This window comes from Canis aureus, chromosome 15 (assembly GCF_053574225.1).
Source record: "Canis aureus isolate CA01 chromosome 15, VMU_Caureus_v.1.0, whole genome shotgun sequence".
Classification (NCBI taxonomy): Eukaryota; Metazoa; Chordata; class Mammalia; order Carnivora; family Canidae; genus Canis; species Canis aureus.
Window position 1 is genome coordinate 19,068,243 of NC_135625.1, and position 22,915 is coordinate 19,091,157.

General features: G+C 46.0%; 1 protein-coding gene and 1 long non-coding RNA gene across 9 annotated transcripts in view; one reads left to right on the forward strand and one right to left on the reverse strand.

Annotated features, from left to right (window-relative positions):
• The window catches only part of TENM3 (teneurin transmembrane protein 3), a 603,842-nt gene extending 582,369 nt beyond the window's left edge, over positions 1-21,473 (forward strand). For all 8 annotated transcript variants that reach the window (XM_077848637.1, XM_077848636.1, XM_077848639.1 and 5 more), the window contains 4 exons: positions 6,734-7,030; positions 10,103-11,714; positions 14,663-14,793; positions 17,404-21,473. In XM_077848637.1, coding sequence (XP_077704763.1) covers positions 6,734-7,030; positions 10,103-11,714; positions 14,663-14,793; positions 17,404-18,159 — 2,796 coding nt within the window. In that variant the 3' untranslated portion in view covers positions 18,160-21,473. The remainder of the gene's footprint in view (positions 1-6,733; positions 7,031-10,102; positions 11,715-14,662; positions 14,794-17,403) is intronic.
• LOC144284284 (uncharacterized) lies at positions 9,423-16,763 on the reverse strand. Its single transcript, XR_013352641.1, has 3 exons — positions 16,453-16,763; positions 13,552-13,794; positions 9,423-9,850 (listed from the first exon to the last, which is right to left on the reverse strand). It is a non-coding gene; the product is annotated as an uncharacterized LOC144284284 (long non-coding RNA).
• Positions 21,474-22,915: the final 1,442 nt, after the last annotated feature.

The following is a 22,915-nucleotide window of genomic DNA, read 5'->3' on the forward strand; positions in this document are numbered from 1 at the left end:
TATCCAGAAAGCGAGCTGTGATTTATGACAGCTATTTGGTAGAAACAACATAGATTAGGTACTAAAACACAGGTTACACAGAACCACCTTCAAACCACTATAAACTGAACCTGATTCATCAGATAAATGTAGACAACTATTCCTAAAATTACTTCCCCTTGCCATGTAGGGAAAAAAAAAGGATTTAAAATTAAGAAGAGAAAAAAACGTGGAGCATACCATTAGTGTCCTTTCTCCTGCACCAAAAATGGTTAAATTATTCCTGTAAGAGGCCAATGTGATTTACCTTGACAATGCTTCAGGGTAAGAAATAGGTAATACATATTGTCTCTGGCTATTTCCAAGAAATAGAAATAAAGCAATAAAGGATCAGTGGATCAAATACAGCCCATATCCAGCCAACCTACAGATTACATTCTGAGTCCACTTCAATTTCAAAGCAGGTGTTTGGGACTCTCAGTTAGGGACCTTCTGGCACCAGTGCTGTGTCCTCCCACCTCCCGTATCTCCCAGACTGTGGGAGCCAGGATACCTGAGCTCCAAGCCCTGGGCTCAGGAGCTGTGGCAGGCAGGAGCTAGGGGACGGGACACTGGAGAGGAGGTTATTCAGAGAGAGAAGTAAGGAGAAAAAGGGAGAGAACCCTAGAGGGAAGAGCAACAGAGTTGAAGGTAAACTCACAGGAGAGAAAGCCGCCAGTTCCAGAGTTGTTTGAGGTCCCTTTCATAGGGTTGGTCTGTTGCCCTGTAGACTCTAGCTCCCGCCTCGCCCTCCACTGAACCTGGGAATCAGCGGCCTGCACCCCCATGTACTGCCCCCACCTACTGCTTCTTCCCAGGACCCCCGCTTCCTAGGGCCATGGTGAACTAGCAGCTAGTTCACAGGCTTTATCTTATCCAGCCATCCCCACCATGGGCATGATGTACATGCGCACGCACACGCACACACACACACACACACATGCAGTCATCACACCTATCCTCTGACACAAGACTTCATTCATCAAAAGATACAAAGATGCTGCTCACATTTGTGCTCCTCATTCTGCCCACCAGAGAAGCGACAGCACTGAGCAGATCCCAAACCCGTGAGTTCTAGCTCCACTTCTTGCTAATAGTAAATCTTACAGGAAAATCATAACGTCTCTGAAACGTCATTTTCCTTATGTATATCAGGATATGCATATAGGATATGTCATATTATCTAGAGAATATCATAACGTGAGGACATAATAGAGACATCACCTACGTCTAGACATCGCCTTTAGAGCACAATGTATATATTATACACATTGAGTACCGGTGATGGATAAATACCATTTACCCTGCCCTGCCTCCATTGCACACAACTGTTACAGCATCAAACGATACCACCTGCAGGTACTTTACAAATAAAAGGCATGATTATGGGCAGCCTGGGTGGCTCAGCAGTTTAGCGGCCCGCCTTCAGCCCAGGGCGTGATCCTGGAGACCCGGGATCAAGTCCCACGTCGGGCTCCCTGCATGAAGCCTGCTTCTCTCTCTCATTGTGTGTCTCTCATGAATAAATAAATTAAATCTTAAAAAAAAAAAAGAAAAGGCATGATTATATAGTCCCTAACCCGGAGAATCGCTACCACATACGTGTACATTGGGCGTTTATACCCACCCAGCAGGTGGATAGAAAAGAGCCATTTAGCACCCAGGTTAGGAAAACAGGGCAAAAGAGGGAAGAGTAGTAAAAACGCTTTGCCCGGAAGCTGATCACATAACACGCTGCCTTCTCTTCTTTGAGACAAGCCGCGTCTGAGCGTGGCCTCTATCTCTTCATAACATGGCTTTTCTAGGCATAAAAGAAAATCGGGCAAAGGAAAAGAGAAGATCCTGTTGTATTATGTCGCTGGTTCTCTGCCTGATTCAGAATGAAGCAACTACCTAACTCGGGGGGAAGAGGAGCCAAGGGCACAGAGGCTTGGGTGCTGTTGCTTCTACCTAGCAGAAGCCACACGCCTCGGCGAGATGTCTCAGAGCACGCACCATGTAAAGTGGCCTGTTCAGTCACACTGGAAGACTTCCAGCTGATCTGTGTGATTGCTGTCCTGCAGACAATGCCAAGATCACAAGGGAGGGTCTCTTACTTTCAAGATAAGATTGGATGTGCCAGCTCTGACTGCTAATTTCATTCCTCTTTGGTTCAGAGGGAGAAACTCAGGGGAGAAAGTGAAGATGTGAAAATCCGGTTTAAGGACTGGACCTGGAATCTGCCAAAATAAGGAAGAGAAGTAGAGGGAAAAGGACAGAAGACTCGCGAGGGACTCAGTTGTCCAAAAGACATCCCAGCCTTTCCTGAAACAGAGAACATCCCCTCTCTTCCCTTGCCTTATTTTCTAGCAGAAACTTCTTTTCGTTTTTAAGGGGTTTGCCTAAATTCAGCTAGGTGCCTGACTCAGAGTGGGCGCTCAAATATTTATTCAGTGGACGAATAAGGAAAAGCCAACCTTGTAATATGGATCATCTCACTGCGTCTAGTTCCAAGGGAGAAGCTACATGAATAGCACATCCTTGCAGGTGTTTGACTGCTATAAACAAACCTGACTCTAAATAGATCACGTAGCTGTAATTGATATAACACCAGATACTGTCATTTAAAAAAAAAATTTTTTTTTAAAGCAAAGGGTAGAAAAGGAACATTAATAAGAAACTAGCAACATGGAAAGCATTTTCTGTGAAACACGCATTAAGGGGAAGGGAGATCACAGTCGGAAATCGCAAGCAAATGAAATCATGAGAGGTGTGGGAAAGCATTGCAAAATGAAGATTAGACACTCCAGAGCTTGCTTGTTTGTGGCTAAGTTAAAAAAAAAAAAAAAAAAAAAAAGACACAGGCATAAAAATTGCGTGTCTTTCTCTTATGTTTGGTAAATGTTCCTAGTTGGGTTTTTTGGGGGTTTTTTGTTTTTTTGTGGTTTTTTTTATTTATTTTTTTTGTCAGTGCTGGACTTTGGAACCAGCCTTAATCAGTTACTAAAAAGTGCTATGGCATTCTGAAAAGAAAGATTTATCTTCTAAACTTGCCCAGAATTCAGATGCTTAAAGGAAAAAAAAAAGTCAGTGAGTTCAAAAAAGAAACTCTCAAAAGTCAAAAGGCAAAGGTGTGTTTAAAGGCATATGTAGGTACAATAGGACACTTGAACCTTATTCTGCGAGTCACGTTTGTGTGATGTGCTGTTTCTCCCTCAACACCGAGTGGCGCGGCCTGAACAGGATGGTCCCACGTGGTTAGCACCTGCTGACGTGCAGACAGATGCAAAACAGTCTGCAGCCAGTTGAAGTTCCAGTGGGGACACAAGGGAGTCATGACGTTGTCGCCAAGTATACTGGGTAAACGAGCCAACCCTTCCTCACTTCGCTCTACAACATCCTGGATACGTGACTATCATCCGATGGTGCTTTATGTCTTTAAACATAAGGACGTTGTTCAACATCTTTACGCCTTAGTTTGTCTAGAGGGGAGATGATAACTACCCTCACCCCCGCGTCCCGATATCAAAGGGACGCTGTGATTCCTCACAGGCAGGACATGATCTTTGAAAATGAGGATTCTCCATGCTTACTTAAAAAAAAAAAAAATGCTATATATCACAGAGGACTTCGTGGTGATCTCTTATCCAAACACATTTGGATTCATTTTTATAGAGCTAGAGGTACGGTAATGATCTGATATGAGGGTGTTCATCTTAGATGAACTGTTCAATTTAAATTGATATTTCTTATATTAAAACTACTAAAAGGTCACTGGGGCACAGAACAATGCTGGTCCTTTATGATTGTCAAAAAAAGGGGGAAAAAAGGGTTGAAACGTTGCCATAATTACCTAAAGGTATAGTTAAGTAAGATCCTGTCCTAGAATGGAAATGTCCCCTGACTTCTGCACTTTGTTTGTAATACCCGAAGGGGAAAGTTTGGGCGTGTGTGGGAAGAAGAGAGGAAACAAAAGATCTGTTAGTATCTTTTGAAATTTTACATGTTGAATAACAATGACTGGTGTCTGGAAACAGTAAGAAGGGTTGAGACCTTGGCTCATTTTGGGAATGTGGGGGGAAACACAGCCACATGCTAATTCTTTCCTCATTGCTCCGGTCTGAGGACACAAGAAAGGCATTGCACACAGCGTTTGTCTGGATAAAAAGAAAAATTTAAACTTGAACCCAGATGTTCGGTCTCACAGCGCTTCTAGATGTTTCCATATGATGGCACGTTCCATATGGTGGTGCACACACCGCGGCTACACACCATGAGATTGTCACCTGTATGCCTTGGTGTCGCGCAGCCGTACCCACGAACCAGAGGAGGAGGAAGGGTGGCAGGGTGCAGGCGGTGGGAAGAAGGCCCCAGGCCGCCCTACTCCCGGCTCCCTTTCATACCCACGCGGTTGTAGCGGGTCTGCAATCCAGATTGCTCGTGCTCTAACCGGAGGCAGCACTGCAGAGATAAAGGGCGGTTAAGGAAAGCAATAAAGAATTGAAATACAAATTAAAATGAATACGAAGCAAAATGCAAACAGATGGGGCAGCCCTGTGGGCAGCACAGTCCATGGAAACGGCCCAGGCAGTCGGACGTGGCCGCGCGCAGGCCGGGACAACCCACGGCAGGAGAAGAGAAGGCTCACCTAAGCATGCACAGCTGTCGTCGGTGTTTCCTCTTAAAACACGATCGGAGGGATCCCTGGGTGGCGCAGCGGTTTAGCGCCTGCCTTTGGCCCAGATTGAATCCCACGTCGGGCTCCCGGTGCATGGAGCCGGCTTCTCCCTCTGCCTGTGTCTCTGCCTCTCTCTCTCTCTCTGTGACTATCATAAATAAATAAAAAAACTTAAAAAAAAAAAAAAAAACACAATCGGAGAAATACGGTCAAGAACCGTAGGAAACCCTTGAAATTGTGCAGAGCCTCTTCTTAGGGCGTCAAAAATTCTGTGCAAAGATGAGCTGGATGTTGGCAGTTGCATATGGAGTTAATTTGCTATCGAATCAAATCGTCCCGCAGGCTTTAAAACGTGTATCCGTAATATTAGCTAGCAGCTGCCTTCCAGGGTGCGTGGGGCGCGCTGCAAACCTCGACTCGTGAAGCTCCAGCCGGTTCCCGGGGCGGGGGCTGCCGTGTAGACTTCCCCGCGGCGCAAGACGGAAGCCCAGACCTTCAGCGGGCCGGGCTGTCCGCGTCCTCAGCCGAGCTGCGGGCCCTGGGCCAGCGCTTCACGGATGGACAGACGGCTTCAAAGTCCTGCTGCTGCTCCACCCCGTCAGGTGTGGATGTGGGGTTTCCTGCCCCCAGGCGCCTCCCTGCAGCGCATACACACGCACACAGGCCTTTGCACGCTGCATTCGGCTGTGGCACGGCGGGGGCGGGACATTACAGGTGGTTTCCACCGCTGCAGGGTCTGGACGGCGGAGCCAGGACAGGACGACCTCCTAATCCCATCCAGCGCTCGCCGGGAGAGTTTAAGTTTAAAGAGTATTTTTTCATGGGGCGTGTTTAATGCCCATGATAGAATGCACACATTAGTTTTATCCCAGGTTTTATGTAAATATGCAGGCGTGTTATGTCTGTGCGTGCACACAGGTGTGGGTGTGGTGTGTGTGCATATGTGTATCACTGACTAGCTGGAGCTAGCTGACACACGGTCATGTAAAATTAGGATTTTCCCATGTAATTTTTAACAGTCCAGTAGTCAGTGCACATTTTGGTAGGTACAGGCTATCACCATCCAAACGCTTCTGTCTTGGTTCGGAAGATCTTCTCCTAGGGGGTCCTCAGGACGCTGCGGACCGTTTTTATTTTTATTTTTATTTTTTTTTATAAATTTATTTTTTATTGTTCAGGTTGCCAACATATAGAATAACACCCAGTGCTCATCCCATCAAGTGCCCCCTGCAGACCGTTTTTAAAGTTGAGTTTTAACCAAGGCCACATGTCCACTGTGGTAACGAATACTGGTTTTACATGTGCCCTGGATGACAGACAGTCATAGCCAGGTGTGGTCGGAGATTCGGGCCATGGCACAGGGCCGCACGGAGACCCTACTACCCTAACACGGTGCTAGGTTTGTATGCTAAGCAGGATAGACCATGTAGATGTGGGGGTGAACAGCTGAAGTCCCTGCCAGTCCAGCAGATGTTATTCAAGGGAAGGGCGTTCTAAAACTTGGGACATTTCAGCACGGGGCCAAAAGCAGTGATCATGTTTGTAACCTCCTCTATTTAAACTCATTAATAATTTACAGTAATGTGGGTTCCAGCTTCTCCTTCACCGTTCTTCAAAGGGCCGGAGTCACACTTAGCCACTTTTATTTCATGTAGCCGCAGTGAATCTACGAAACAGCTATTTTCCCATGTCTTCTGGAGGGAGAGGCTTTGAGTAATTTCCAGACATTGTCATGTTTACTGCCTTCACATCTTCTGAACAGACTTTAAAGCGAATACATTTTGGTATTTTTCTTATCACTTGCTTAAGTTTACAACATTTAATTGAAAAGGTTTTGAACAAATGCCAGGCTGTCTTTCTGCTTAATGAAACCTTTTAAAGGGGCTGTTAATCTACTGCCTTGCACTTGTACCCAAGAAGTTGCTAAATTAATTTACTGACAAAGGGAATCAATCATCATAAATGGTGTTTAAACAATAGTGGGGACTCTGAAGAGTAATAAGGGACTAGCGTTGGAATAGCATGATTTATGTTATCATCCTGTTTGTGTTGTAACAGGTTAATGGCAGAAACCTCCTTTCGGTTGACTTTGATCGAACAACAAAGACAGAAAAGATCTATGACGACCACCGTAAATTTCTACTGAGGATCGCCTACGACACGTCAGGGCACCCGACTCTCTGGCTGCCGAGCAGCAAGCTGATGGCAGTCAATGTCACCTATTCGTCCACCGGTCAGATTGCCAGCGTCCAACGGGGAACCACTAGTGAGAAAGTCGATTATGATGGCCAGGGGAGGATCGTGTCTCGGGTCTTTGCTGATGGTAAAACGTGGAGCTACACCTACCTAGAAAAGGTATGCCTGCACAGTAAGAGTCAGAGGAGGGAAGCAATGATTCGGATTTTTTAGCAGTCGCCCAGAGCCCTGCGGTGGGGGGAGAAAAAACGGGGTCCTGTGAAAGAGCTCCATTTATTATTCTAAGTATCAATATGGAAGTCACATTGGAACGGCAGTGATGAATTTCTGCATTAGTAAGAGTAGTTTTCCCTTAGTTAAGTTCTACTACCTAAGACCCTTTTGAGTGATTTATGCCGCAAACAAACAAGCAAGAACACTGTCCACCTGCCAAGTCCATACATCGACAACATCCACAAATTAGACCTTGAGCATGTAAGTCATTTGTAAATAATCTCCGTGCTGGCTCTTTCATTTAAGAAAGAGCCTTACGTTAGCACAGTTGAAGCTGTCACTTTTGTGTTGTTGCTGGCAGAGCTTCAACATAACCATAAAAAGCACGTAGATCCTATTTATACATTATTAACCAAAAGAGGCTATTTTTTTCTTAAGAAAGTCACATTTCAGGTACTCGGAGGCATCTCTCCTTTCTTCTGCATATAAAAGGTGTAAGCATGCTCGCTTAGGCTTTCCCCCGTCCTTAAGCACTTGGCACGAGACCCAAAAAAGACTTAAAGTTACCCATGTGCAAAGTGCTAAGTCACACTCAGAGATTTGAGGCAGTGGCTGTGGTCCAGGGGGATGAAAGCAAAAGAAAAAGGATACGGAATGGGCTACTGCCCTGCAATTCCCTTCTTAGAAAACAGAATCCACCAAAGAGCATATTCGTAAAATGTTTTGTTTGCCTTTGAGACAAATGTTAGCACTAAGAAGTGGCTCTGTTTTGAGTTACAGTGGTTGTCACACCTCAGGGCATGCCACCACCAGGCACACACCAGCCTAAGTCACAAACTCAACTCTACGGCTGTTGTCTCCAGCCTTATGTGCATTATTAGGCAGGGGAGCCCGTCATCCCAAACCCAAGTCTGCACTGTTGTTGTGCTCCCCTCCCACGGTCTTGCTTTCCACTAGAGGTGCTCTGTCCAACTCCTCAGTCTAAGCCTGACCCCACTGCCTGGGAGTCATCTCGTCTACTTCTAGACAGGCTAGACACGGACCACCCTTCCGGAGAACCAGTGTCAGGTTCAGAGCTCACCATGGATGCCTCCCAGCTCTGGAATGCTTCCAGCCAGGACCCTGCTTGCCAGTCTTTTCTCTTGCAAACTCTTTATCTGCTCTCCTTCGAAGAGATTCACCATTGAGACAGTGGACTAGCCCATGAGATGACAGTTTCCCTCCACGCTAATCATCACACTCGACAGTTACCCAACCAGTGATTTGTTGAGAGACCCCAGAGTAAGCCCCTCTACACACATACCTTCCTGGGAGCGAGTTCTCATGCCTGGAAAAACACTTCACCTGCCAGCTTAACAAACCACAAGACAGCGGAGTGGATCCCTACTTCATCCTAGAGCACTTTTCCCAATTTAAATCAAGTACATTACAGAGAAGTGTAACAGAAATACCCAGACCCTAAAAATTGATAGTAGTGATCGTAAGGTCATGGGAAAAAATGTTTAAAAGGGGACAAAGAGTATTGATAAGAGCCACTGTCACGAAAAGACACCAGCAGTAACTGAGATCACATTCATGTATCAGTGGGGATCATCTCTCCCAAATCCCTAAAATCCACCCAGACCATTTCCTAGTGCTAGGATAGGCACACTAAGCCAGTACTTAAAGCAGCACAAGTGATATTTTACTAACCACCATCGGATGTGATTTTAAATGACTACACAACTAAGGCCTAACTCCTATGAACTCAGCAGTAATCCAGCCTTCCTTGGCACAGTTTTAACTATTAGGAACAGTTCTCAAGATGTCTACTCTACAGCCAACAGACAAAGGCTGCCCCTACATACACCTACAGAGGAAACTCTACAGAAGCCTGTCACGCAAACTGCTTTCAAAGATGGTGGACAATGAAGAGAAAGGGAACAAGCCTTGGATAAGGGATTGTGTGTTTCTGTGGGAAAAGCAAAGCAGAAGTCCCGGGAGGGTTCCTAACACATGCATCCTCCTGGATCTGCCATCGTTGCATTTGGTCTAACAGGGTTTGGGGGAAGCTTCCTCAAAGGAGGGACTCAGTTGCCCATGCTCTGTATTACCATTGAGCTTTACCGTTCACTGTTGAGCCTCAGGGTTGGGCTTCTCTCCTGCTGGCCTAATAAATGATTGCCTTGTGTCTCTCTGCAGTTACTTGCAAAATAAGCAGAGCTCGTTTCAAGGTATATATTTGTAATTTAGCACCAAAGTAGAAGGTAGCCCAGAAACCATTCTTAAACAGCAGCCGAGACACAAATGAGATTTGGTACTTACGAAAGGAAATTTCAGAATGTAGATTTTATTGTCATCCCACTTACTGACAGGTAAGAATTTGCAAACAAACAAACAAAAAAACGTATCTGGATCCATATCCCTATCAAGCGCCTTTTTACGGCTCTCGTTCACGTTCACCGTGTGATTTAGCAGTGTTTGTTGACGTTGATGCTTTATATACACATTATCCATTTTTGACTAATTTTATGTCTCTTCATAAAGTAATATTTTGAACGTTTTGCTCCTCCCCCAAATGCACTGGAAATTAAAACATGATTTGAGTGGCTCTTCAATCAAATGAGGGGGAAAAGCCACCTTACTAAATAATTGCTAATTATGGATAGGATTGCATTTCCCATATGCTGCTTTCTCCTTGAAATATTGTCTTTAAAGCAGCTTTGCTCGTGCCTGTATTGTGACTTATCCAAATCCATCGACAATCTGCTGCTTGGCTGTGAATGCCTAGAAAAAGAATGGTACAATCATGACAAGTGGCACATTATGAATCTTGAGCCACTAATTGCAGAACCCCTCACAATTAAGCATCCAAGCAAATTAGGCAGGGAATCGTTAACAACATGTAAGGTCAAGGATAACTCAATTAAAATGAAAATCATTTTCTCAAGCGAAATGTTTGTGTATTGGTGGTCACCGAATCTGCTTTTGCTTCCCCTGTCCACAAATATTGAATAACAGTATGTTCTCTCTTTGCAGTCCATGGTTCTCCTGCTTCACAGCCAGAGGCAGTACATCTTCGAATATGACATGTGGGACCGGCTGTCTGCCATCACCATGCCCAGCGTGGCTCGCCACACCATGCAGACCATCCGGTCCATTGGCTACTACCGCAACATCTACAACCCCCCAGAAAGCAACGCCTCGATCATCACGGACTACAATGAGGAAGGGCTGCTTCTGCAAACGGCCTTCTTGGGTACAAGTCGGAGGGTCTTATTCAAGTACAGAAGGCAGACCAGGCTCTCAGAAATTTTATATGATAGCACAAGAGTCAGTTTTACCTATGATGAAACGGCGGGAGTCCTCAAGACCGTAAACCTCCAGAGTGATGGTTTTATTTGCACCATTAGATACAGGCAAATTGGCCCCCTGATTGACAGACAGATTTTCCGCTTTAGTGAAGATGGGATGGTAAATGCGAGATTTGACTATAGCTATGACAACAGCTTTCGAGTGACCAGCATGCAGGGTGTCATCAATGAAACTCCACTGCCCATTGATCTCTATCAGTTTGATGACATTTCTGGCAAAGTTGAGCAGTTTGGAAAATTTGGAGTTATATATTACGACATTAACCAGATCATTTCCACAGCTGTAATGACTTACACAAAGCACTTTGATGCTCATGGCCGCATCAAGGAAATTCAGTATGAGATATTCAGGTCCCTCATGTACTGGATTACAATTCAATATGATAACATGGGTCGGGTAACCAAAAGAGAAATTAAAATAGGGCCCTTTGCCAACACTACCAAATATGCTTACGAATATGATGTTGATGGACAGCTCCAAACAGTTTATCTAAATGAAAAGATCATGTGGCGTTACAACTACGACCTGAATGGAAACCTCCACTTACTGAACCCAAGTAACAGCGCACGCCTGACACCTCTTCGCTATGACCTGCGAGACAGGATCACCCGCCTCGGGGATGTTCAGTATCGGTTGGATGAAGATGGGTTCCTGCGTCAAAGAGGCACAGAGATCTTTGAGTACAGCTCCAAGGGCCTTCTCACTCGAGTTTATAGTAAAGGCAGTGGCTGGACGGTGATCTATCGTTACGATGGCCTGGGGAGGCGCGTGTCTAGCAAAACCAGTCTGGGGCAGCACCTGCAGTTCTTTTATGCTGACTTAACTTACCCCACGAGGATTACTCATGTCTACAACCATTCCAGTTCAGAAATTACTTCTCTCTATTATGATCTCCAAGGACATCTTTTTGCCATGGAAATCAGCAGCGGGGATGAATTCTACATTGCGTCAGATAACACAGGGACGCCATTGGCTGTTTTCAGTAGCAATGGGCTTATGCTAAAGCAGATTCAGTATACTGCATATGGTGAAATCTATTTTGACTCCAATATTGACTTTCAACTGGTAATTGGATTTCATGGTGGCTTATATGACCCACTCACAAAATTAATCCACTTTGGAGAAAGAGATTATGATATTTTGGCAGGACGATGGACAACGCCTGACATAGAAATCTGGAAAAGAATTGGGAAGGACCCAGCTCCTTTTAACCTCTATATGTTTAGGAATAACAACCCTGCAAGCAAAATCCATGACGTGAAAGATTACATCACAGGTAAGCAGTTTTTTTCCTTTTCAAGTACCGAATTACTTTAATCCTTATATGAATACACAAAATGACTGGAGTTGCTTTCTTTAGCCTGACACTTCACTCTTGCAAAATCAAATGCCTAACCTTTTATTTTTTTTTAAGATTTTATTTATATGTTCATGAGAGACACAGAGAGAGAGAGCCAGAGACACAGGCAGAGGGAGAAGCAGGCTCCATGCAGGGAGCCTGACATGGGACTCGATCCTGGGTCTCCAGGAGCATGCCCTGGGCTGAAGGTGGCACTAAACCGCTGAGCCACCTGGGCTGCCCAAATGCCTAACCTTTTAACTGTGTTTTTTTCCCTCTATGGAACCATAGAGAAATCAGAAAGGGAGACTGAGGCATAGTTTGTTACTTCCTTTTCTGTCTCCAATGCCCAAGGCCACAATTTTCTGAAATGACATGGAAACCAGTCACTTATGGAATGGAGGTGACATTGGGGGCAGGGGGTGTGGAAAACAGGATGAACTTGGGAGTCCCCAAATTGGAGTTCCAGTCCCAACCCCTCTCCTGTAAGTTGTGTGGCTTTATAGATAAGTCACATAATTTTTTTTTAATCTGTTCCCTTAACAATGAAATAGGAGAATAATGCCTCCCTAATGGCATAAAATAAAATACATGCAATTCTGCTTTAATTAGTAGCTACCTTACAAATGTGTAATGATGGTTTTTCTTTTATACATGTGTGAAGGTCTAGTGGAGGAATCGGGAAACACAGCAGAGGGCTGTGTAAACATCTCGTTCCTGGGATGTTTAGCTCTCTCCACCACCATCAGGACAATAAAGGAACAGTTTCTCCCAACACTTGCTTAGCCAGTGGATCCTAGTCCTCTTTGCACTACTGTCTTTGTGCTATTTGGTGCAGCTCCTGCATGGCAGCGCTACTAATAGACACACTAATTTTTCTGTCAGTACGGGGTAGTAAGATCTTTCCGAGTTTAGTGCATGATCTAATTGAAACAGCTCATCCCACATCTGCCACCACAAAGCCACCAGGAAGAGAGTGACAAGGTCTTTGCAAGCACTGCTCTAGTTCCTTTAGTTCCTGACTTCTCCACTCATCCTCCACTGCGTGGATTCTGAATCTTTCTGCTTCCACCTTCCATTCCTGAGTTATGCCACCGTAATTAACCTCTCTACCCATTTCTGTTTCCTGGAAGAAGGGTCTTTCCCTGTTTTCTTTTTTTTTTTTTTTTTTCTTGGTTTGGTTTGGGGTTTTCTGTTTTGTTTTGGCTTGTGAAATGATGCTTCTTCAGGCTGTCTCTTCTCTTGCTCAATATTTGAGGCCTCCTGAGATGCCTGTTTTCCCAGTTCTTGGTACACCTCTCAAAACGCTGCCCCCTATTCATTTCACATCTGCTTCCTGCTTTCCCAGACTGCCAAAAGCTTGTCCTAGCTCTCCTCCACGTGAACCAGCTGAAACTCCCTTCTTTCACAATCTTTGTTCAGCAACACCTTCATGGTGTTCTCCTTCAGGTTTCTCAGCAGACACTGGCATCTCAGTCTCATATTCTGGCAATACTTTTCAGTACTTAAGACCCTGTGACTTTCTTTTTTTTTTTTTTTTACTGTTACACAGCTATTGTTCATAGGAAAACCTTTGTCCCTGACACTAAGGAGAATTTTCTCCAAAACATAAGACCACCTGTCATCTTATATACACTCTAATACACATGCACACACCCCCCCCCCCAAAAAAAAAAAAACAACCACTCTCTATTCTACATGGTGAACTTGAGATTTCTCTCTACCACCATCCCCACCACCACCACCATCCCTCCTGTTAAAAGAGGGCAAATACCACTAGTTCTGTAGCCATACGATGCCTGGACAAAGGACCTGCTAGCCTGGTGATGAGGTGAGAGTTTGTGCCCTTGAGAAGGAAACAGGAAGCAAGCGGCTCTCCATCATTTTGACAAGCAGTTTACCACTGGTTATTTAGGAGGTGTTGACAGGGGCTGCTCGAAAGGCGGGAAAGCCCACAGCTTCTGAATCCATCCTCTCCTAGCAACATAGACTGCAGGGAATGCCATAGCAGCACTTTCTGAAAAACATCAAAAGAGAGATGGAACAGCATAAAATATATTAGGTGAAATGCAATTTCAAATTTTCCAGCAATGTGCTTAATATATAAAATAATCTACACCCAACTGTACTCATAAAGCTGCAAGCCTGCTGAGTAGTTCTGTAACATTATAACCTCCAGAATAGAATAAAAGCCTTATTCTGAGCTTAATGGCTTTTGGAGTCACATGGCAATATTTTAAAATACCATTTTAAAGGTTTCCAGGTTCTCTCCCCCAAAAGTTCGTCTCCACCTGTGCACAGCGAGCCTTTGAAGTCCTAGCTGATGGTAATCAGAACTTCTGTGCCCTTGGCCAGCTCTGCCAGCTTTCAGCATTCATCTTTGATTAAGAATCAACTGTTGATTTTAATTCTCTCAATTTAGGGTTTTTATTTATAGAAAATGGGTTGTGGAAGCTGCATATCCTTGGGCAATCGCTTTTGAAAGCTAATAACACGCAACTTCTATTTAAGACCAGTCTTTACTACCAATTCCCTTTGTTTTCCTCAACTTTGGCTCTTTCATGCCGCCGTGCATTGTTATTACTCTTTTGTATCACTTATCACTAGCACAGGATGCGACTTCCATGTGTGGACAGTTTATCTAGTCTCGGTGAGGATCTATCGGACTGTGTTTTCTGTAGCCTTTGCCATAGTTGTATTATTGAGGCCAGTGGGTCTTCAAGTCTGAAAACAGAGAGTGGGTTCTGAATTGTAGAATGAAGGCAAACATGTGCTCCTCTTCAGGTTATTATTTGTGAATTTTGGGTTTTCTAAAGGTAAGAATTTAAATTTATGAAAGCACGGAATGACTCTAACACCTTTCATTTTGAACATTCTTCTCCTAGATGTTAACAGCTGGCTGGTGACATTTGGCTTCCATCTGCACAATGCTATTCCTGGATTCCCTGTTCCCAAATTTGATTTAACCGAGCCTTCTTACGAACTTGTGAAGAGTCAGCAGTGGGATGATGTACCGGTAAGAAACAAAGCAAAACTAGGAAAAGGTGATAGATGGCTTCTCTGTGTCTTATTTACCCATTTAATCAAACTGCCCTTGTGAAAGCTGCACCAAAGACAGTTAATTTTTTTTTTCTTTTTTACTCTTTCAGGGTAGAAAAAACATCACATTTCTGCTCAGCAAACCAGGGGCCTGTTAAACAGGCTTAAATCTGTTTTTAGTGATGCTAATAAAAACATAAAAAGACATTATCAGAAAGTAATAAAATGAGGGAGCTCATTTTTGAGTGCAAGATTTCTACAGAGAACCCCCATGAAAATACATTTATAGCACTTGGGACCTTAAGGCAAAAAAATACAATAAACAGGAGGGCAGGGGATTCCTGTTACAAATTAGCAGCCCACAAACAATGCCACAAAGTTCAACTTCTTTAAAACATGAACAGTGTTTCATGGGAACAGATTGAAAATAAAAATACAATGTCCTCTGATAAAGCTCCATCTGCAACTAGGTGTTTATAGAATTTTCCCGAAAATAACATTTCAGGAGGCCTATAATTGTTCTGAGGAATAAAAGAATGGAAAATTGCAAAGTCAAAGCTGCCATTTCAGAAAATGGCCCTTTTAATTCCCACCATTCAGAGATCAGAAAGGAATGTACAACAAAACACTAGAATTTCTAGCTTAAAGCAAGAATAATTAAAGATCAAGAAATTGGGTTACCCCATAATGATAAGAAGAGAGTGCAGAGTTTCTTAGAAAGATTAATCCCCCCCCCCCCCCTCTTGAGCAATTCCCTATAATTTCAGTGAATACAAAGAGAAAAGGCAATCATGGCTAACACACACACAGGATAGTCAATGCCAGCACCTCTGTTTTCTGGTACATGTTTCATACTAACATAAAACAATTGTTTCTTCAAGATGTCACCTTTACATTGAAGAAGCAAAACCCATCAAGTTTCCCAGATCTGGGAGCCATTTCTAATTTGCAGATATATCTACGCTGATAAAGTGCCATGCAGACACACTGAAGTTCCCTAATGCATTTGGACAGGGACGTCCTAATCATGCATGACTTTCCAACATGTCTGGGAACACTTAAGTCTTACTGTACAAATGCACTCGCCAGCTTTTTTCCTAGGCAGCCTCGTAAATACGGTCCAAGCTCTCCGTCAAGAGAGGCGCAGCATAAGGACAGCTTGGAGAATCTCAGGCAGAGACATCGAGGCTGCCCCAAGCACAGAGAAACAAATGTTTCTTTCACTGCCGCAGATGAAACAGATGTTTTTTGGGAAACACCGGCCAAACATCTGGCGGCATACGGAATGGCTGAGTTCAGATGCCCCCAATTTTTTTTTAAAGATTTTATTTATTCATGAGAGAGAGAGTGAGAGAGGCAGAGATGCAGGATTCGATCCCGGGTCTCCAGGATCATGCCCTGGGCTGAAGGCAGGTGCTAACCCACTGAGCCACCAGGGCTGCCCCAGATGCCCCCAGTGTAAGACACTTGCCAGCGTAGATGGTCCACTGTCCCCAAGTCTACGAAAAAAGCCTTTGTTTTCCTACAGTGATCAATACTCCCCTCCAGCCTGTCCCACCGTTCACTCCACTTCTGCAGTCACACGGGCGAAACTCGGTTGCCAGCTGCGTCCTCCAGGACAGGGAACAGGGCTTACCTAAACCGGGGCACACGAGTTTCCCAGCATGTGATGTGGGACACAGTGGTCCTGGCGCCGCAGTCTTCCAGACCCTTGCTGGTGTTGGCGGCTTCCTCCTCGGGCTCCCATGGGGACCGAGGCCCTGAGAACCCCCGAATGGGACGGGTGTGGGAATGGGGCATCTAGAAATTAAAAGAGAACTAAAACCATATTTTGCCCACATCAGAAACTAAAAGGCTCTTAAGGAATACATGTTGGGGGGCGGTGGCACCCGGGCGGCTCAGTAGTTGAGCACCTGCCTGCAGCCCAGGGCGTGACCCCAGGGTCCCGGGATCGAGTCCCACATCGGGCTCCCTGCATGGAGCCTGCTTCTCCCTCTGCCTGAGTCTCTCATGAATAAATAAAATCTTTTAAAAATAATAATACACGATGGGAGTCCCCTCTTTTTCGGTTTCAAAACTCATCTGGACCTACTTGAGGGGAGGGGACCTTTGAGTGTGTTCCTGTACCAGAGTCTAACAAGCCTCTTCATCCCTAAAGAACCGGCTGAGCGTTTTGTGTTTTTCAGATTTTATTTATTTATTGAGAGACCCAGAGAGAGACAGAGGCAGAGCCACAGGCAGAGGTAGAAGCAGGCTCCGTGCAGGGAGCCCGATGCGGGACTCGATCCCGGGTCTGGAGGGTCACCCCCGGGCTGCAGGCGGCGCTAAGCCTCTGGGCCACCCGGGCTGCCCCCAATGAGGGTGTAATAAATGCCTGGGGGCCTCCGCACCCCCTCACCCCACCCTATTTATTTATTTATTTATTTATTTATTTATTTATTATTTATTTATTTATTTATTTATTTTTGATTGTCGTGAGGCCTGGGCCCGCGCCAGGAAGCCGGGCTCGACCCCGGCGACCCGGGCGCCCCCGAGCTACAGCTGGTCTCTAACCGCCCCCCCCCCCCCCCCCCGTTCCCTCCTGCAGCCCATCTTCGGCGTCCAGCAGCAAGTGGCGAGGCAGGCCCAGGCCTTCCTGTCCCTGGGCCGGATGGCGGAGGTGCAGGTGAGCCGGCGCCGGGGCGGCGGCGCGCCCTCGTGGCTGTGGTTCGCCACCGTCAAGTCGCTGATCGGCAAGGGCGTCATGCTGGCCGTGAGCCGGGGCCGCGTGCAGACCAACGTGCTCAACATCGCCAACGAGGACTGCATCAAGGTGGCGGCCGTGCTCAACAGCGCCTTCTACCTGGAGAACCTGCACTTCACCATCGAGGGCAAGGACACGCACTACTTCATCAAGACCACCACGCCCGAGAGCGACCTGGGCACGCTGCGGCTGACGAGCGGCCGCAAGGCCCTGGAGAACGGCATCAACGTGACGGTGTCGCAGTCCACCACGGTGGTCAACGGCAGGACGCGCAGGTTCGCCGACGTGGAGATGCAGTTCGGCGCGCTGGCGCTGCACGTGCGCTACGGCATGACTCTGGACGAGGAGAAGGCGCGCATCCTGGAGCAGGCGAGGCAGCGCGCGCTCGCCCGGGCCTGGGCGCGCGAGCAGCAGCGCGTGCGCGACGGCGAGGAGGGCGCGCGCCTCTGGACGGAGGGCGAGAAGCGGCAGCTGCTGAGCGCGGGCAAGGTGCAGGGCTACGACGGGTACTACGTACTCTCGGTGGAGCAGTACCCCGAGCTGGCCGACAGCGCCAACAACATCCAGTTCCTCCGACAAAGCGAGATCGGCAAGAGGTAACCCCCCACCCACGCGGGGCCGGCTGCCACGGACGCACGGACCGACCGACCGACCCACAGGTGCACCGCGGCCCACCCCCACCCCCGCCCAGTGCGCACGCGCGGCGGCGGCTACAGCAGGTGCACCGCGGCCCCCTCCCCCCAGTGCGCACGCGCGGAGGCGGCCGCAGCAGGTGCACCGCGGGCCCCTCTGCCCAGTGCGCACGCGCGGCGGTGGCCGCAGCAGGTGTACCACGGCCGCCCCCCCCCCCACCCAGTGCGCACGCGCGGCGGTGGCCGCAACAGGTGCACTGCGGGGGGGGGCCCCCCGCCGCCCAGTGCGCATGTGCGACGGCGGCCACAGCAGGTGCACCGCGGGCCCCGCCCACTCTGCGCACGCGCGGTGGCAGCCACAGCAGGTGCACCGCGGGCCCCTCCCACTCAGTGCGCACGCGCGGTGGCAGCCACAGCAGGTGCACCGCGGGCCCCCCTCCCACCCAGTGCGCACGCGCGGCGGCGGCCACAGCAGGTGCACCGCAGGCCTGCGTGTCTCTTGAGCCTGAACCACACACCTTTGCTCGGATGTTCCTGTAGCACAATCCGAATGGGACTCTCCGACACAGAAGAGCCTTCCAGGAGAATGGTACTGCTATTGAAATAAATACAAATTAAATAAAACACACACACAAAAAAAAAATACTTTTTTTTTTTTTCCTGAATGACCTTAAAGGTGATCGGCTTTAAAGAATATGTTTACATATGCATATCGCTGCACTCAGTTGGACGGGAACTATTACAAGGAAAATCCATAAGTGAAAGAAAGGAGGAAAAAAAAAAACAAAAGGGGCCTAAACGTTTTTGCGCTTGGGCCCTCTGTTCCTTCGAGGCACTGTATTTAAGGTAAAAATGCATACAGTGTCTCCAGATATTACCGAATTGTCGACCTTTGCTTACAAGAAGTAGTCTCTCTGCATAGGATGTGATCTATAGCTCTGTTAATTTTAAAATGTGGGGCAAAATTCCTGTTTATAGACAACCCAGCTGCTTCCCCTGTGCTGCTTTGTAAAAGGACATTGGCACAAGTGACTCCTGCGCCGGAGGGGATTTCATAATGGATTTTACAATGCTAACGTGGTTTGCCTTGGGGGAAAAAAAAAAACAAACTGGCAAATAGAATCCTTGTCACTGATAAGCAAAGGAAACCCTGATTTTTTTGTAAATTATGTGAGACAAGTTGTTTATGGATTTTTATATGAATTACAATTTACTGTACATCAAATATTAGTCTCAGAGGAGTTAATTTATGTAAAGTGTTTAAAAAGTTTATACTTAAAAATAAAATGATAAAAACATGTGAACTGTGTGATTTTTTTAAAAAGGATTGCACCTTTTGTTATCTGTTATAGCTGTACAGTATAAATTATTATATTGTAGAGATATAACGACTTATGCCTATAATGTCCAGAAGTGTTGATATTTTTGTATTAGGTTGAAAAAAAAAAACGTGCAACTTTCTATCACTAGATGGATAGGACAGTGCAATCCTAAGTGGGTGGCTAATCAGAGAACTGCTCCCTCCTCTTTCTTCTCTTTTTCATCTGGCCAGTGTCCTCAACCATTATCGACTAAGAGGCACAGTAGAAAACTAAGGCTGGTGGAATATAGCAGAAGATACGAAAATAAAATAAAATAGCAACTGGGCCGGAGAGGTCCTCTCCTGTCCCTGGCAGTCGAGGGGAGTTGATAGAACTAACCACAGGGTTTTTACTGTCACCATTCCTTGAAGCTCCCTCTCATGATGGAGGCGAGAGACCACATCAGATGCTCCGGGAAACGTTGGTGAGAAGGAAAGGATCTGATGTAGTCGTGACCGTAAACATGTGTCTTAAGACCTGGGAAAGATAGCAGAAACCGAGCAGCGGTGCGAGGGCCAGATGGAGAAGGTCAGGGTCACTCTGCTAGTCTTGGGTTTGGACCGTCAGGTCACCAAGAGAGACACAAAAGGGAGACAAAAGCTCCTGTAAGCCCTCACGACCCAACCGTCCTGGGAGCTGGTTTGAATGGCAGCCTCTGCTCCGTCTCGGGGAAGCCGGGGGGGTGGTGGAGGCAGATCCAGCTGGAAGTGAATTGACAGCCGTGCCCTCCTGCACGCGTGCGAGCGGGACCGAGCACAGCCATCTGCACTTCTGTGTCGGCCCAGCCGCTCTTGCAAATCTCTTTCGTGAGCACTAAATTCAGCCACAAAAATATTTTTAGAAAATATTTCTCAGTTCATTGAGCTATAGTACACACTGTTTTCCTCTATGTATAATGGTGATAAAATATAGCAAGTGAACATGTCGTAAATATAAAGGTTCAAGTGATGTATTGAAAATAATTTTCTAACTGCTTTGTATGTATCACATACTCTAAATTGCACAGTAGGCGTGTTTATTAAACAGATTGGCTGGGAAAGTTTCAAAATAGCTACTGAATTTACAGTATCAGTGCTATTACTGTCTTTGTGTATTTGGTAGAGCATACCGAAGTAATTAATCTTCTAATGAATGCTGATATTTTATTAGAATGAAAGCACAGATTAGCATTAATATTTTTTATCCTGGAAATCCTTTGGCAAGTATTATGAAGCCCCGATTTAGAAAACTATGAGATTTCAAACCACATAAACATGGCTCTGTTTTACATTTTATTTTTTAACTGTTAACTTAGGTGTTTGCAGTTCTGTTCGATGGAATTTCTGCAGGACTGTATTTAGCATGCTGTAAGTACTTTTGGTTGAAATAGGCTCTGAGTCTAAATTCTCAGAAATGTCTCTGATGTATTGACCATGAAAAGCTTGTACCACATGACGGAAGTGAAATCATAATCCTACCCTCTTCTCGACATGGACTGGTCCTCTACACTGGCACCGATAAGTAACAGATTGGGAGTATCTCTTGGTGCTTATTTTAGATGAAGTCAAATCAACCCAATTAGTGTCTTGTTAGTAGGTATAATGAGCCTATTTCTTTCTAAAAAGACTTGTGATCTGGACATGCTTTTACAAGAAATAGTGACCTTGGGGAATATGTAAACAAACGACCTTTTTCTAAGAGTTGGGGGGTGGGGGACTGTATAATGGAAAGAATTAGCTTACAGAAAAAAATAAAGAAATTGATATTCAAAGTATTTTAGGCAAAGCCAGTCAAAATGCTTTCATGATATTTTGAGATGTAAATTTTGTCTGATTTGTATTGTTCTTTTCATTTGCCTTCTTAACTTTATATGTGACCTGAATTTTCCATAACTTGACTATAGATTGCATCTAGGCATTCCAATAAAAGCCAACCCAATGTGTGTGTGTTTATATATTTTTTTAAAATCTGGGGCTAGCCAGCATGTGTTTTAGGGCAGAGGATGCAAACAGATGCCTTGTTGGGGGTACTGATTCATCTGCAACCCAGTTGGTAGGTAATATCTTTTCTTTCCTTTTTTTTTTTTTTTTTTAAATTTGTGTCCACTGGCCAGACTGCCAGCTCAGCAGCATACACTTCACAGGGGACTCTTCCCATGGCCTACTTTAGAAAAACGTTAAATACACCCCCACAAAGCCAAACATTATCACCGTAAAGAAGAAGAAAAAAAAAATACTGCCCATTACTGCTCGAAAACAGGCCTCGTTCCTGGGATCCTAGCAATAAGTGCTTAATTAAAACACTTGATTAGAATAATCAGTTTAGGCCTGATAGGCTCCCAGCCTCCTGGAGATGTCTAAATCTACATACAGACCGGCTGATGAGAGGATGCTTTAGTTCAGCAATTCCAGGCTGGCAGGCCAGGGCTTTGATTTCAGTCTGAAAAGGCGGGCTTCATCACGCTTGCTTTGTAGTGACAACATGTTGATCCAACAAGAATCAGGTCACTCCACTTGGCAAACTGGTCTGTTTTTTTTTCCTCCTCAAATTAGAGTTTAACACGCTCCAACCGGGGAAATACAGAAAAATACATGCGGATTCCTACTTTCGTTTTCGACACTCCTTTCCTTAAGAGCAATGTCTGAACAAATGCAAAGAAAAGCACTGTAGGTAGAAACTGTATCTTAAAGAATTTTCTGGATGTGGGGTATGCCGCCGGCACATCTGTGAAATTCCCATCCACCTGTTTACATTCATCACAAGACCCAACACTTGCATGTGGTTTTAAGTGCCAGACCTGAACATAAGCACAACACCTGATTATAAACACCTCAAACCGACACCAGCCCTCAAGCAACTTTAAAAGGTGAGGAGAGAATCGAATCCTGCCCCGAATGACGCTGTTTCTCTCACCTGCTGAACAGCAAATCAGCTGTCGGAGGTGCTTTTGAAATGGAGGGTTCCAAAAGGGGAAGCCAGGAAGGCAGTGATCATGTCCAGTCTGGGGCAAACCACCCCGGGAAGCGCCCACGGCATCCCCCTCGCTGTAATGCAGAGAACTGCACCCGCCCCCTTGGGGACAGGGAGCTCCTGCAGAGGGGAGCCCCCACCCCAGCCTACCTCCCCGCACTGGAGCCTTGCAGGACCGCTCAGCTCTTAACTCTTTTCACAAATACCCAGATTCTATCTCCCTTTCCCTGAAAGCAGTGAGCTGCTCCCAGCACCCCAGTCCAGGAAATGCATCAAATTCTAGCAGTGGAGCCTGAAGAGACTTAGACAAGTTGGAGTGTGTTGCTCAAGTTTGCAGAAGCGGCTCAGGCCAAGGTGAGCAAAGATTTCCTGCCAGCGAGCACCCTCCACTGCCTCAGCTCCTCTCCTGATAAC